The sequence below is a fragment of the Harpia harpyja genome, chromosome 14 (genome assembly GCF_026419915.1).
Source record: "Harpia harpyja isolate bHarHar1 chromosome 14, bHarHar1 primary haplotype, whole genome shotgun sequence".
Lineage (NCBI taxonomy): Eukaryota > Metazoa > Chordata > Aves > Accipitriformes > Accipitridae > Harpia > Harpia harpyja.
In genome coordinates, this window is record NC_068953.1 from 17,867,028 (window position 1) to 17,879,952 (window position 12,925).

General features: G+C 43.7%; 3 protein-coding genes and 5 non-coding genes across 8 annotated transcripts in view; 7 read left to right on the top strand and 1 right to left on the bottom strand.

The window, feature by feature from the left end:
• Positions 1-3: 3 nt before the first annotated feature.
• RPL4 (ribosomal protein L4) lies at positions 4-5,935 on the top strand. The gene is made up of 10 exons (XM_052807181.1): positions 4-140; positions 1,601-1,772; positions 2,625-2,731; positions 3,164-3,302; positions 3,835-3,959; positions 4,349-4,478; positions 4,915-5,071; positions 5,248-5,331; positions 5,534-5,654; positions 5,743-5,935. Exons 1-10 carry the CDS (start codon positions 138-140, stop codon positions 5,854-5,856), a joined length of 1,152 nt encoding a protein of 383 aa, XP_052663141.1. The 5' UTR covers positions 4-137; the 3' UTR covers positions 5,857-5,935.
• Positions 1,429-1,529, top strand: LOC128151562 (small nucleolar RNA SNORD16). Its single transcript, XR_008238418.1, has one exon. It is a non-coding gene; the product is annotated as a small nucleolar RNA SNORD16 (small nucleolar RNA).
• LOC128151558 (small nucleolar RNA SNORD18) lies at positions 2,473-2,544 on the top strand. The gene has a single exon (XR_008238414.1). It is a non-coding gene; the product is annotated as a small nucleolar RNA SNORD18 (small nucleolar RNA).
• Positions 2,999-3,098, top strand: LOC128151561 (small nucleolar RNA SNORD16). Its single transcript, XR_008238417.1, has one exon. It is a non-coding gene; the product is annotated as a small nucleolar RNA SNORD16 (small nucleolar RNA).
• Positions 4,210-4,277, top strand: LOC128151560 (small nucleolar RNA SNORD18). The gene has a single exon (XR_008238416.1). It is a non-coding gene; the product is annotated as a small nucleolar RNA SNORD18 (small nucleolar RNA).
• LOC128151559 (small nucleolar RNA SNORD18) lies at positions 4,524-4,594 on the top strand. Its single transcript, XR_008238415.1, has one exon. It is a non-coding gene; the product is annotated as a small nucleolar RNA SNORD18 (small nucleolar RNA).
• A 244-nt stretch (positions 5,936-6,179) lies between the features above and the next one.
• Positions 6,180-9,566, top strand: SNAPC5 (small nuclear RNA activating complex polypeptide 5). Its single transcript, XM_052807188.1, has 3 exons — positions 6,180-6,331; positions 6,871-6,960; positions 7,588-9,566. The coding sequence occupies exons 1-3, from the start codon at positions 6,242-6,244 to the stop codon at positions 7,699-7,701; spliced, it is 294 nt and encodes a 97-aa protein (XP_052663148.1). The 5' UTR covers positions 6,180-6,241; the 3' UTR covers positions 7,702-9,566.
• Positions 9,567-10,605: 1,039 nt separating this feature from the next.
• The window catches only part of MAP2K1 (mitogen-activated protein kinase kinase 1), a 41,659-nt gene continuing 39,339 nt past the window's right edge, over positions 10,606-12,925 (bottom strand). The window contains exons 10-11 of the mRNA XM_052807180.1: positions 12,525-12,570; positions 10,606-11,525 (exon numbers count right to left, since the gene is read on the bottom strand). Coding sequence (XP_052663140.1) covers positions 11,412-11,525; positions 12,525-12,570 — 160 coding nt within the window. The 3' untranslated portion in view covers positions 10,606-11,411. The remainder of the gene's footprint in view (positions 11,526-12,524; positions 12,571-12,925) is intronic.

The following is a 12,925-nucleotide window of genomic DNA, read 5'->3' on the forward strand; positions in this document are numbered from 1 at the left end:
GCCGGCGCGGCAGAAGGCGGCTGGCAGGGTGCGGAAGGAGGCCGCTTGTAGTGAAGAGACAGTAACGCGTCCTTCCTTTTCCGGTCAGGGCTGCGGCGGAGACGGGCTGGAGCACGAGACGCTCCGCCGCCGCCACCATGGTGAGGAGCGGGTCGCGGGAGCGCGGCGGGCCTAGAGGGGCTGGGGCCGTCGGTGGGCCGGGGCGGGTAGTGGGTCTAAGCTGGTGGGAGCCAGTCCCGGTGGGCAGAGGCGTGCCGCGGGCAAGCCCGAGGGCTGGAGGCGTGGGCCGGCTGGCCGCCATTTTGGAGCTCTCAGCGCTCGGCCTGCCGCGTGGAACCCGTGTGGGAAGGCCGTGCCGGACGGCTGGCGGGCGGGCGGGCTGAAGAGGGGCCGGGGCGGGCCCCAGAGGGGGTCGTGGCCGAGAGGTTGGCTTGATCCTCTGGAAGTCGCCCTTTCTTCGGGCAGTGTGGGAGACGGGGCCCGCATCGCCTTTTGGCAGGGCTTTTTTATGTTTCTCACGTATTTCTTTAAAGCGAAACAAAGCCACATGGAAGCTTTTGAGCCCACTTAGAGTGAAAGAATGGTTTCTGTAAAACCCATTCCTGGTTTTGGGTGGGTTTTTTTCCTAACCTTTGTTATTTCAAAACAGGCTTTAAGAGGCCTCGAAGGAGGTCTGGAACCAGGTTGTGAATGAACAACTTTTCTTGCTAATACAATTCAGATTGTGTTCTGGTTCGTTCACCCTGATCAAGTTTGTTGCTTGTTTGTGTTGGGGTCTCTGCACTAACTCCGGGAGTCAGTGCCTTGCTAGTAATGAGCGTTAGATAGCGCTTTCGTTGCGATTAGCTGCTTAGTTTTGAGTTATTTAGTATTTTTAATACCTCTAAAATGAATTGTGGATGGGAAAGGGAAGATGCTTTGCCTGTACTATTGCCGTGAGTTATTTAATAAATAACAAATTAAAGGGTGCTGTTTAGACCGGAAAGATATTATTGGATGTCTTTTCAGCTTTTTGAAAGGAAGCTGGTGCTGCTAGCAGTTGAATTTTTCACCTCACAAATTTTGAGGCACCAGGGATTGTTCAGAGGGCCCAAACTAAACACAGAATTCACTCTGATGCCAAGTTTGATTGCTTGTAGTCATTGTGAGTCTGTGTACTGTATTAGAGAAGTTCGTTGCAGCATTTCAACTGTTAAACATAATCTAAATAGCAAGCTTTTGGTTAACCGAATAAACACAGGTGGGTTTTATATAGGCTTTCTTAATAGTAAATGGGAAGTAGTTTAGAAGGTGTTACTAAAAAGCCCAGAGATTCAATTCTAGATTAATTTTACCCAAATGATTTGGAAATCTATTGAATTTCAAACCTCAGGTATAGTTTTCTGAATGTGGATTGTGCTGTGGAGCACTATTTTACGTGAAAAGTATTGCTGTGATGACGTAATTTGCGTCTTATCCAGTGTTCAGTGACAGTTGCCTGCTGTCAGCAAGCTGGCACTGTTGAGTTGAAGACCCCTTCATTCTGAGCAATATTTGAAGAATTTGAATGGTAGCAATTTACTTAACTTGTGCTTAAGAGTTTTTCCTTTTTCTTTTTCAGGCTTGTGCTCGACCGTTAATATCCGTCTACTCTGAGAAGGGGGAAGCATCAGGCAAAAATGTCACCTTGCCTGCTGTGTTCAAGGCTCCCATTCGCCCCGATGTTGTGAACTTCGTTCACACCAATTTGCGCAAGAACAACAGGCAGCCCTACGCTGTCAGTGAGCTTGCAGGTATGGCTATTCCACAAAATGGACAGAAATGCTTTTGACTTTAGTATAGGTGGGCTAAAATGGAAACAAATTTAGAATTGAAAGAAGAGAAGCACTGTTCAGTGGGATTCCATGTAGAAGGCAAGGCAACTGTTCTGGTTATTGACAATCTGATTTTAAGTTGTATAAAATATCACTTTTTTATTATTGGGAAGAACAGCAAGGTGTTGTAAAAGTTTTGGAGTCCTCTGGGGTCTAACCTGAAATGTATATTACTGAAAGTATCATGGCACCTAGGTCCTCGAGTGGAATCTACATTCTTTGCAAGAAGAACACAGAATATCTGAAAGTGTATCAGGCACAAAACTGTGATGAAAAACTACTTTATAATCCCTGCTCCGTGTTGACCACATGAGACTTACCTGAGGCGTTTGCCAAGAAGAAACCTATGCAAATGGGCATTTGTTAGAGTTCCTTTAGAAGCTTGTAGGTGCAAACAGCTTTGGCTTCCCAATAAATTTGTGCTAGGAACGTGCATTTTCAAGTTTATTTCTGATGGGTGTTTCACATAAACGTTTTAACCCACGAGGAACAGCAGTGCCAATTCAGACCTCCAAATTGAGGATCAAGGTTAGAAATGAGCATGTTAACATACTTGAGTCTGACCTAAGCAGATCCTTAATATGGTAAGAGTTAATTTACCTGATCAGGATTTGTTTTGCTGAAATGATGAGATTCCACTTCATTGGTCCGTGTTTCTGAAACACATGATAACAGTGGAAGTTCTGATTGGTGCTCTTGAATTCAGCATATCTGTGACTTTGGGAAAATTGCAGTGTTGTCAGTGTCTGAATTAAAATTGTTCTGTTCCAGGTCATCAGACCAGTGCCGAATCTTGGGGTACTGGGAGAGCTGTTGCTCGTATTCCTCGAGTACGAGGTGGTGGAACTCACCGCTCTGGCCAGGGTGCCTTTGGAAATGTATCCTTTCATAGCTGCCGCTTGTGTCAGGTGCACTGAACTTGTCAAGCAGAAGAAGTATTTTTAAGTATCTAAATGTGAAATGGAATCTTCTGCTTGAGGTAATGCCTACCTACAGTGATCTGGACCACCAGGTGTGAGTAATTTGTAATGTGATTAGAACCTTCTGTGTGCAGATTCAGACTTGCATTAATGAAGAGCAGCTTTCATTGATTTCACCACCACCACTGCAAAAGTGTGGATATCTTGAATCTCGTGATACAGTCTTGCCATGATGTCGTAATTTGCGTCTTACTCTGTACTCAGTGACAGTTGCCTGCTGTCAGCATACTGGTACAGATGGCTGACGAACAGTTAACACTGAGCAAGGATTAGAGAGTCACGCTAGAAAAAGAAGCTTCGAAAAGATTGTTCTTAACTGTAGATGCCTAGATGTGTCGTGGAGGCCGCATGTTTGCCCCAACCAAGACTTGGCGGCGCTGGCACCGTAGAGTGAATACAACTCAAAAGCGTTATGCCATCTGTTCTGCTCTGGCAGCATCTGCTCTTCCAGCACTGGTCATGTCTAAAGGTGGGAATTCTGTCTCTGGAAATGTTTGCCTGCGGTTTTACATTCCCTGAGCAGTATCGGTTACTATGTGATTACTTGAAATCTTTCTCTGGGATAACTAAATTCTCTTTTAAAGAGCTTAAGAGGCAGTCCGTTCTTCAGTAGGGGGGTATTGTTCTTATGTACAACTTGGGAAAGTACTTTACAGTGTTGGAAGTTCGATGACACTGAGGTGCTTTTGTGTGCGTTGCTGACAGGAATCTTGTCTGTGCGGTTTATGGAAACTGAAATTGGATTTTGAATCACGTGGCAGTTCAGTTTGATTTCTGTTCGTGGAAGCCAAAGATTTGCTTAATATTTACTCAGCTACAGAAAGTAGTGTTGGAGGCAGACCCACAAGACATGTAGTTACTATGCCTGACTATGAGGTGATGAATTTAATTTCCACTGTTTATCATTTTGTATCGTTTCCGAATATACAAGGCAATAACCCTGAGAAATGCATACAGCCAAAATCAGTGGGTAACTTAGTGTGTTGTAAAATCCTCGCTAGGCCACCGCATTGAGGAGATTCCAGAACTTCCTCTGGTTGTTGAGGACAAAGTTGAGAGTTACAAGAAAACCAAGGAAGCTGTTCTCCTTCTTAAGAAGCTTAAAGCTTGGAACGACATCAAAAAGGTGAGTTGCTACAGGAATGTTGTGAAGAGCGAAACCCAGGTTATTTGACTCTGCCATTGTTACAGTAGGAATTCCAAAGAGTCAGTTCTGTTTTGATTTGATGCTGCTAGAAATCCCTTGGTAACAAAACTACAAGAAACTGTAAAAAAGAGTTTAAGCAAAGTAAATTTCTTACTGCGCTGCTTTACTCTTTATGTAGTTGTCTTCATTTCAGTGTTGCTTAATAGCTTTTATTTTTTTTTTTGACTCTTATGAATGATGAACTTCTCACTGGTCCGTGTTTCAGATAAGCAGTGATGATTGTGAAGTTCTGACTAAAGCAGTTTTCTTGTGTCTTACTAGTGGGATTTGGACTATTCTGAATATTCATGAGTTTCATTTTTATATAGGTTTATGCCTCCCAGCGTATGCGGGCCGGAAAGGGTAAAATGAGGAATCGCCGTCGCATCCAGCGCAGGGGACCCTGCATCATCTACAACGAGGACAACGGTATCATTAGAGCTTTCCGGAATATCCCAGGTAACTTCAACTTGGGGCACACTTACTCTTTTGTTGGGAGACTGCTGAGAATGATGAGATTCCACTTCGTTGGTCCGTGTTTCTGAAACACATGATTTTGTGGAAGTTCTGACTCGCTGAATTAGCTAATGCATTCTTTCTAAGAACCTGTTTTGGTGATGTTGAGGATGTTCATGACAAATGTTACAGCTGTTACCAACCCTGAACTGCGTTTGGAGCAGTTAAAAATGAGGCTGTCAAGTCTGTTCCTGGAAAAAGGCTGATAATTAGTTTTAAAAATTCAATAGGTTTTCGTACGTAGGTGTATGTAACTCTGTAGTGTAAAAGCTAATAAGCCCCTATCTGTTTTTGCATACTATCTCCTCTGTTTATTGCTTGGTCTTGCATTCCTTGATTTTAATTACCAAAGGGATCGGTTTGTCTGTTTTTTCTCTAGGAATTACTCTTCTCGATGTGAACAAGCTGAACCTGCTGAGACTTGCTCCTGGGGGCCACGTTGGGCGTTTCTGCATTTGGACAGAAAGCGCCTTCCGAAAGCTGGATGATTTGTACGGCACCTGGCGCAAAGCTGCTACGCTGAAGAGCGACTATAAGTAAGCACGGCCCAGTGTCGGGGAGAAGGGAACAGGGTGAAACGGGCTTGGGAGAGCATCCGTTAGTGTCACAGCTGGTGGAAAATGAATACAATATTTTTTCCCAAATGCCTCTTTTCAGTGAACTAGCTGTGGTTTTTATCGTCCACCTTACACTATGAATGTTTGTTCCACAGCCTGCCAATGCATAAGATGACCAATACGGACATTGGAAGAATCATGAGAAGCCAGGAAATCCAGAAGGCGCTGCGTGCTCCAAAGTAATGATTTTTCTCTAACGACTGTGAAGTGCAGTCTCTTTAGTAGACCAGAAATCTCTCTGCATTAGGATGTCAGACAGGGCTGGGTTTCCTTTAGCTTCTGGGTATAAATACTAGGAATTACGGTTCCCCAAATTTCAGGGAACATTTAGCAGAACTTGAGTTGTGAAATGAGGTCTTGATACATGCCTGTTCTTTTCAGGAAGAAGATTCGCCGCAGAGTCCTGAAGAAGAATCCACTGAAGAATCTGAGAATCATGATCAAGCTGAACCCCTATGCCAAAACAATGCGACGCAACACCATTCTGCGCCACGCGCAAAATGTGAGCAAGCGCGGAAGTCGGTAACAGCTGAAATTGGTTTTAGTACTTCAGATTATATGCCTGATGATCTTTTTTTGTCTTTTTTTAGCATAAAATTAAGGAAGAGAAGAAAGCCAAGGCCAAGCTCGCAGCCAAGGTCCCGGTGGAGCCTAAGGCAGACACCGCAGCCAAGACTGCTGCGAAGGCCAAGGCCGAAGCATGAGCCCGGTGCAGTACTTTATCCATTTGAGCGCAGAAAACTGTACTGTGCATTTACAACTAATAAATTTTATTGGAACGGAGCCGTGCTGTCATATTTTTTTTGACGCGGTTGTGCGTTTTCGAGCAGGTTTTTAAAGAGTTTCCATTTTAAGAGGAGTGAAAAAAAGAGAGGGTGGTCTTTGCAGTCCTGTTTTTTGAAGCCTTTCTCTTTCCCCTTTAAAGCGGCCGTGACGATAAGCGGCCGCGCGGTGGCAGCTGCTGCCCGGAAACGTGCAAATGGCGGCGGCGTGACGTCAGGCAGAGGCCGGCCTTCACCGCCGGCGCTGCAGGGGGCGCTGTCGCTCCCCGCTTTCCGCCGGCGGGGCGAGGCGGGCGCGCGGCGGAGGATGCTGAGCCGCCTGCAGGAGCTGCGCAAGGAGGAGGAGACGCTGCTGCGGGTGAAGGCGGCGCTGCACGACCAGCTCACGCGCCTCAAGGTCAGCGCCGCCCGGCCGGGGGCGAGCGGGGCGCGAGCGGGCGCGGGGCCCTCGCCGGGGGGGGGGGGGGCGGCGGCGGCGGCGGCGGCGGGCCCGCTCCCTCAGCCGCGCGGCGGAAAGGACGGAGCGGCCGGCGGCGGCAGGGCCGGGCCCGCCCCGCTTCTCGTTCTGAAGTTATCTTTTTTTTAACGCTCTGGAGCTGTGAACGAGCGGCCACCTGCCGCCTGGGCGCCGCTGTGAGGGGTTTGACTTGTTCGCGGTGGCCTCGGAGCCTTTTGACCCCAAGCACGCAGCGCGCTCCCCGCAGGAAGGCACCCCTGAACGCGGCCCTTCGTTGGCGTCCTGGTGAAGGCCGCCGGCGCGGGGGTCGTTGGTGTCCTGCTGTGTGTTGAAGCTGAAAAGTGGTGAAACAGGCTTTAAAAGCTTGGCTGTTGATTATTCAAAAACAGTTTAACTTGACTCAATTTTAAGTATTTAACGCTTTAAGTAGAGTCCAAGAAACAATTGCTGCAAAGGCTTCTGCGTTCCCTTGTTTGCAGGTGGAAGAGCTGGCGCTGCAGTCTATGATCAGGTCCAGAGAGGAGAACGTTACCATCTCTTCGTCAGCTGTCGCAGAGGAGACTCACAAAGTAAGGGTGGGCCTGGCCTGGTGGAAGGAGAGGGGCTGGCTTCCCCTGTGATGGGGTGTGTCAGCAGGGGTGACAGGGAGAGGAGAAGAGCTGTGTGGATGTGATGGCCTATAGGTGTTTCTGTGGGTGGTTTTCATTTGGAGTTCTTAATGTTGACCTTGTTTATGCTGCTCATTAACTGAAAGGCTCAGCTGTAAAATCTCTCTGGTTTGTTGCCAGTTTGTGTTTCAAAGGTTTCGCCTTTTCCCGTCTCTGAAAGCAGCATGTCGTTTCCAGGGAGGTTGGGAAATCCCTGCTGTGTATTGGTGTAGCTTCAGTTTGGCGTTTATTAAACACTGCTTCTAATACTCTTAACTATGACAACCTGGTTTAGCCAACTGATCGCAGGGGATGGAGGCACAGATAGCATCTGAACTTTTTACTAAATATATGGTCAGCCTGAGCTAGTTGAAACTCCTCTGTGGAGAACCGGTGCTTGGCACTGTGATGGGCTCTTGCAGTCAACAGTTCTAGTACTGAGATTTCTGAAAGACGCTGTGACTGCGCCGATTTAATAGTGATTTGAGAAGCATTCAGTATCACTGCTGGTTTTGATAATTAGCAAGATGAATTCTTTTATTGTGACAGACTCTTGGGCAGATGGACAACGAGGCTGCTATCAATCAAACTGAATTACACCTAAGTCTTCAAGATGATGAAGAGCAGGAGGAGGAAGAGGAGGAGGAGGAATCTGATTCTTGAGAGAAAAAAAAAGAAGAGATAGTTTTTAATACAGGCTCAGGAATTTCCTCATCATTCATATAAAATTCACCAACTGGTTTTCATTTTGTCCTGTATATGGATAAGAACTATACAATACACCAGACTCTTGGAGTGTAGGGAAGTTACACTTGAACACATGAGTGTCAGAAGCTTGGCACATCCTGACTTAGATTTTAAAATGAAAATTTGCTGCACAAATATGTAGCATAATCTGTTCCATATTTAAAACCTAATGTAGCTTACTACATCTTTATATGCAGATGGAAGAAGTCATTAATCAAGTCAGACTAATTCAACATGTACACTAAAAGCAATAATTAATTCATCTGTTCTTACTTCCTGATGCTGAAAAATAAAACCAGGCCATGGAGGCTAGTTGCTGAACCAATGATTATATTATAACCTCATTTGCTTAAACTGCGAATTTTAAGACACGCGGTGAGAAAAGATGTGTCCAGGACTGTCTCCAGGCTTTCAGCTGCTGTGTTCTCAGTTATGCAGAAAACTGGACTTACACTCCCTATACATGTGATAGAGATGTCAGTGTTCTTACACTGGGGGAAGCAGGTACTGCACCATCAACCTAATTCTGAGCATGGTGACGAGGTGGCCTCTCTCTGTACCTACTGGTGCTCTTCTTAAGTACTGTCAGTCTGACTGTAACAGTGAAGTATTTTCTACTTCTTGCTCTTTCAGAGTAGCAGCCAATTAGCCTTTCATTTGTCCACAAATTGTACGGTAAGAATTGGTCCCTGTTACCTTTAATAAGGAACTAATATTTTAAAATTAGTGTTATTTTCTTTTTCCCCTCACAGTAACTTCATAAATCAATGCAAGTCCGCTTTCTGCTTTCAAGTGAGCTTCAAGAACGAGTATGAGGAGTTTAACAACTTAGTTGTAAAGTGATGTGAAGTCCCCTCCACAATTTCATTAATGGTACGGTAACAAGCTAGTGCTGCTCTTGCTGATAGACAATATGTTCTTTCTCCTTGTGGAGTGCAGACACTATGTGGTGCAGCTGGTTATTTTATCAATTCTTAAAGACTTGATTTAAATCACAGAAACCCAAACTCTGTTAAGCTGATTAAAAACAGACAATAAAAGTAATATTCTAACTTGGCCACTTTGTCAACTGTCTTCCTAGGAAAATAGTCAGTTACATCCAGGGTTGTTCGTTGCACAACTAGTGTCTAAAGGTGCTGTCTCTGGCATCACTTGGAGAAAATGGAATAAACACTCTTCTGAAATTTCCTTTTAAGAGCAGGTAAGAAACGTGGAAAAGTGTTCCATGTCTTGGGCATGGTCAGAACAGTAGTCAGTCTCCAATGAGTTCCTGCCACTGTTTGAGGCAAGATGTTTGGCTGTTACTTAGTTTGTAGTGATAGAAACAATGTTGGAACATAAATGTAGCTTCATACTGTACTAAAGACTAGTTGTTTTTTGAGAATCCTGGATGTCTTAGTGAAGCAGCTTAAAATGTGAGTACAGGAGATCTAGCAAAGCTTTCCCAAGACCAACAGGGAAAAAACCCCTAGAGTCTGAGCCAAAAATATTATGGCTTGGAGTGTCAATAATTCTTTGAAAGTATGTGTGTGAAGAGCTGGTTTGTAGGAGCTCAGAAGCTGGCCTGTCCTTTCTTTGCATGTTTCAGCTCCAAAAGGGTAATTTTGACAGTTGACAAATATTACTTTTCCCCAGCATGGTCCAGAGTGGTTTTCATGGACATAGTTCCTGCTGCCTTCTGCCTTCTGTGAATGAGTCCCTTGCTTGCTTTTGGATTAAAACAGACCAATTCTATTGCATGTTGCAATAAAGTACTTTTCCTGGTATCCTACTACATATAACTGTGCTGGCAGTGTTCTAATTATTGCTGTCTGTGGAGCAAACAAGTAAAATGGAAGTTAAATCTTTAAAAACTTGCTGTTCATATACCACGTATTTCTCTAACACACAGAAAAACTACAGTAGTACTTTTTAGTGTGTATAATTCACACATAAAACTCAGGACAGATTTTAAATTAAACACTACACAGCCTTGTCACAACTACCAAGAGTCACATTCAAGTGAGGACAAGCTGAAGGAAGCCCTGGAGGTGTCAAGTGAGTAATTTCCTACTGCTGATGGGTTGAGGGCTATTCTATCCCTCCCTCTCATACTTGATACCATTGGCCAAGTGGAAGTTCATGTCTAGACTGATTGAGATTCCTCATGGGAAAGAACTTCAGCCATTTCCTTGTCTGAAACATCCTTTCAAGGAGCTGAACTTTTTATAGTGCTGCTCAGCACAGCTGCTAAGAGAGCAAGACTTTGTGCTGAGGACACATAAGCTGTACCCACCTCTCCCTGTTCTGTTGCACAGCAACAGCAATTGGCTTGCCCAGTAGCTGACAGAAGCTGAACTTCTGAAGAAGAATAACCTGAAGAAGTGAGTGTAGTACAATCATTCTCAGTTAATGACAGATGCAGGCAAGCAGGTCTTCCCTTTTGCTGGGTGTATCACAAGGTTCCTGTGTTTCATACCACAGCACTGGTTTGCACTGCAAAAACACCCCTCACCCCCACCCAGGGGGTTACAGCACTGATCTGAGCATCAAGTGCCTCATGAGTTGTGTGAGCACTACACAGACAAAACCTCTGCAGTCAGGCTTCCCTCAGGCATTCCACAGAAACCCAGTAAACAGGATATTGACACAGTGCAATGGCAACTGACTTGAGCCCTGTTTTCACACATTGTCATCTTACATGTGCCATCTTGTACCTCTTGGAACTGAGGATGTTGCATGATTCTGGAAAAATACATAGAAAAGGGGTGTGTAAGGCAGCAATGACTTCAGATTAAGGCTTTGGTTAAGTTTTTGAGTTTTAAAAAAAGCTTCAAGAAGTTACTTGATAATATATTTATTAAGAGAATCCATTGCTAAACATCTGAGAGAATAAAACAATAGAGGATCTTCATACACTTTAGACACTAAACACAGTTGTCATGAATCTTTAGGTTAAAAGAAAGCAAATTGCCTGGATTTTTGTCTTGATTCTGTAGGACAGTTCCAAGAACTAACTTTTAAAAATCAATTAGAAAGACATACATCACTAAATCCAAGTATGATGATATGTTTTAAAAATAAATATAGAAATATGAACAAGTCTACAATTAGAATATTGCCCTGTACATTCCAAGAAATGCAGAGCTCTTGCCTTCTTTACCTGGAAAGAGAGATCTCTAAACAACAGCAAAGGTAGAACCATTAGGCCTAACTTTCAGATACAGTTTGGCAGCAGCAAAAGCATGCTCAACAGATACAGTTTTGGAGCATCCCTAACCCTTTTTGCATGGGAGATTAGGTAAGCATGATTGGAGTACCAACGATTTACAAAGAATCTTGATAAAGTTCAAACAAGCTGGGGGTAAACACCCCCAGTGATATTTTCATTAAGAAAGAATATCCATAACCACTTAAAATCAGCAAGCACTGTAACTTAAACATCTTACATTTTGGTCAGTAAATGAATGTAATCCAATACAATACCAATTAGTTTATGACAAAATTTAAAACCATTTGGCACATGCTATAAAGACATTCTTCCTTAAGAGGTGAAATACATGTTTGAACAGGTACAAGCTGAGGAAATAGGACCAAAATAGCATTGTTGTTAACAGATGTACAGTACAAGATTTGCTCTTCCATATTCAGACTCCAGCAGCATGCGTGGGTGTACTCGGTTGGTTAAGGCCTATGGTTGAACAAAGCCACCCCGCAAAATCCACCTCCTCCGCTTCAGACCTCTTAATGAAAGCATGAACCTAAGCAGAGGAAAAGAATATTATTATTCAAGCCCTCAATCTGTTAAATAATTATTTTGAATAACATGAAATACAATAAATCTAGTTTGCTGTCGGTATTCAAGCTAGCTATAAAATTTGGCAAACCACATGAAATGACCAGGAGAGCTTTTCTGCAGGATTACAGAAATAACCAGCATATCAAATGTACACACTGCAAAGTATTCCAGAGGAATACTGCCTACACAGTTGGCTATTGCAGAATACTTACACCACAGTATGCAATAAGAATGTGACTCAGCCATTTGAGATAATACTCTGGAAGATGTCTGCCTGTGCACAGAAAGGCTTTTTGTAATAGAAAGAGTCTGATTGCATTTTGCACCCTTATTCCACAGCAGGATCAGGGCAGGGAAAACTTTATTTTCTGCAGTAGAACTTAAGTCCTAGCATTATGCTTAAAGCCATGAAAAAGATCCACTGAAACTGAGAAGGTCATTTCATGCAGAAAAAAAATGCAGGATTTGTTTGTGTCTAGTAGTTCTACCAATTTTGCAAGACAAAGCTGATGGAGAAAGGCAAATTTTGTGTTTCACAACAGATGATAAAGAAGTATTTAACTAGTCCATAAGGTATGTGGAATTTTGTTCTTTCGTCCTCCTAAAAGCAATAATCTATATACTTTATTATTGACTAATAAACTCAAGAAAGAGAGAATCCTTTTGCTCATTAAATTATTAGCATTAGGTCATATAGTCATTGTAATTATCAAATGGCAGATGCCAAAACCCGCCAGTTTTAGTCTCCTTGACAGTCCCTGTTCTTTGAGTGTGTGAAAGCCTGCAGCCCCTTGATCTCTGGATCAGAAAAACAGCCCCTCCTCAAACTGTTTGAGCTGCTTGTGTCAAGGGCCACAAACTACACTCTAGGCCATATGCTCTGACCCTGATCTCAGGACAGCTGAGGAATCCAACCTGCATGGAAAAGTGCTCTTAGTTCAAGTTAAGAACTTTCACTTACCATCAGCTGCTTCAAATCGGCTCTCTCAGCAGGGTTTTTAATTAAACTAGGGAAACAGAAAGTGTTACACAAGTTACACACTATTATCTTCTAAGATAAGGATTAAGTTATATCATGTTGGTGCACTGCTTTGGTCTGCAGAAGATCACACTCTAGATAAAAGCGTTAGGTCATGTAGTGCCTCTCAAACATAGATCAGGGCCTGTAAGCAATTCCCTTCTGTAGGTTTCACGGGTATTGTTTTACATATGAAATCCTGAGCTGTCTGATACTGTTCAGTGGGGACAGGAGTGAGTGTCTATAACCAAGCCGGAGAGATCAGACTCCCATTTAAACAAAAACTCAACAGTATGAACCACATTATCCCTCAAGTTTCTTTTACCCAAGTCTTTTCAATCTCA

What these genes read in the sequence shown, in the direction of transcription:
- RPL4 (XM_052807181.1), top strand. An exon ending in GCCAGGGTGCCTTTGGAAAT is followed by an intron (nt 2,732 to 3,163) that starts GTATCCTTTCAT and finishes GTAGATGCCTAG; the next exon opens with ATGTGTCGTGGAGGCCGCAT. An exon ending in AGCTTTCCGGAATATCCCAG is followed by an intron (nt 4,479 to 4,914) that starts GTAACTTCAACT and finishes TTTTTTCTCTAG; the next exon opens with GAATTACTCTTCTCGATGTG.
- SNAPC5 (XM_052807188.1), top strand. Translation starts at nt 6,242, where the DNA reads ATGCTGAGCCGCCTGCAGGAGCTGCGCAAGGAGGAGGAGACGCTGCTG. An exon ending in ACCAGCTCACGCGCCTCAAG is followed by an intron (nt 6,332 to 6,870) that starts GTCAGCGCCGCC and finishes CCTTGTTTGCAG; the next exon opens with GTGGAAGAGCTGGCGCTGCA. An exon ending in TCGCAGAGGAGACTCACAAA is followed by an intron (nt 6,961 to 7,587) that starts GTAAGGGTGGGC and finishes TTATTGTGACAG; the next exon opens with ACTCTTGGGCAGATGGACAA.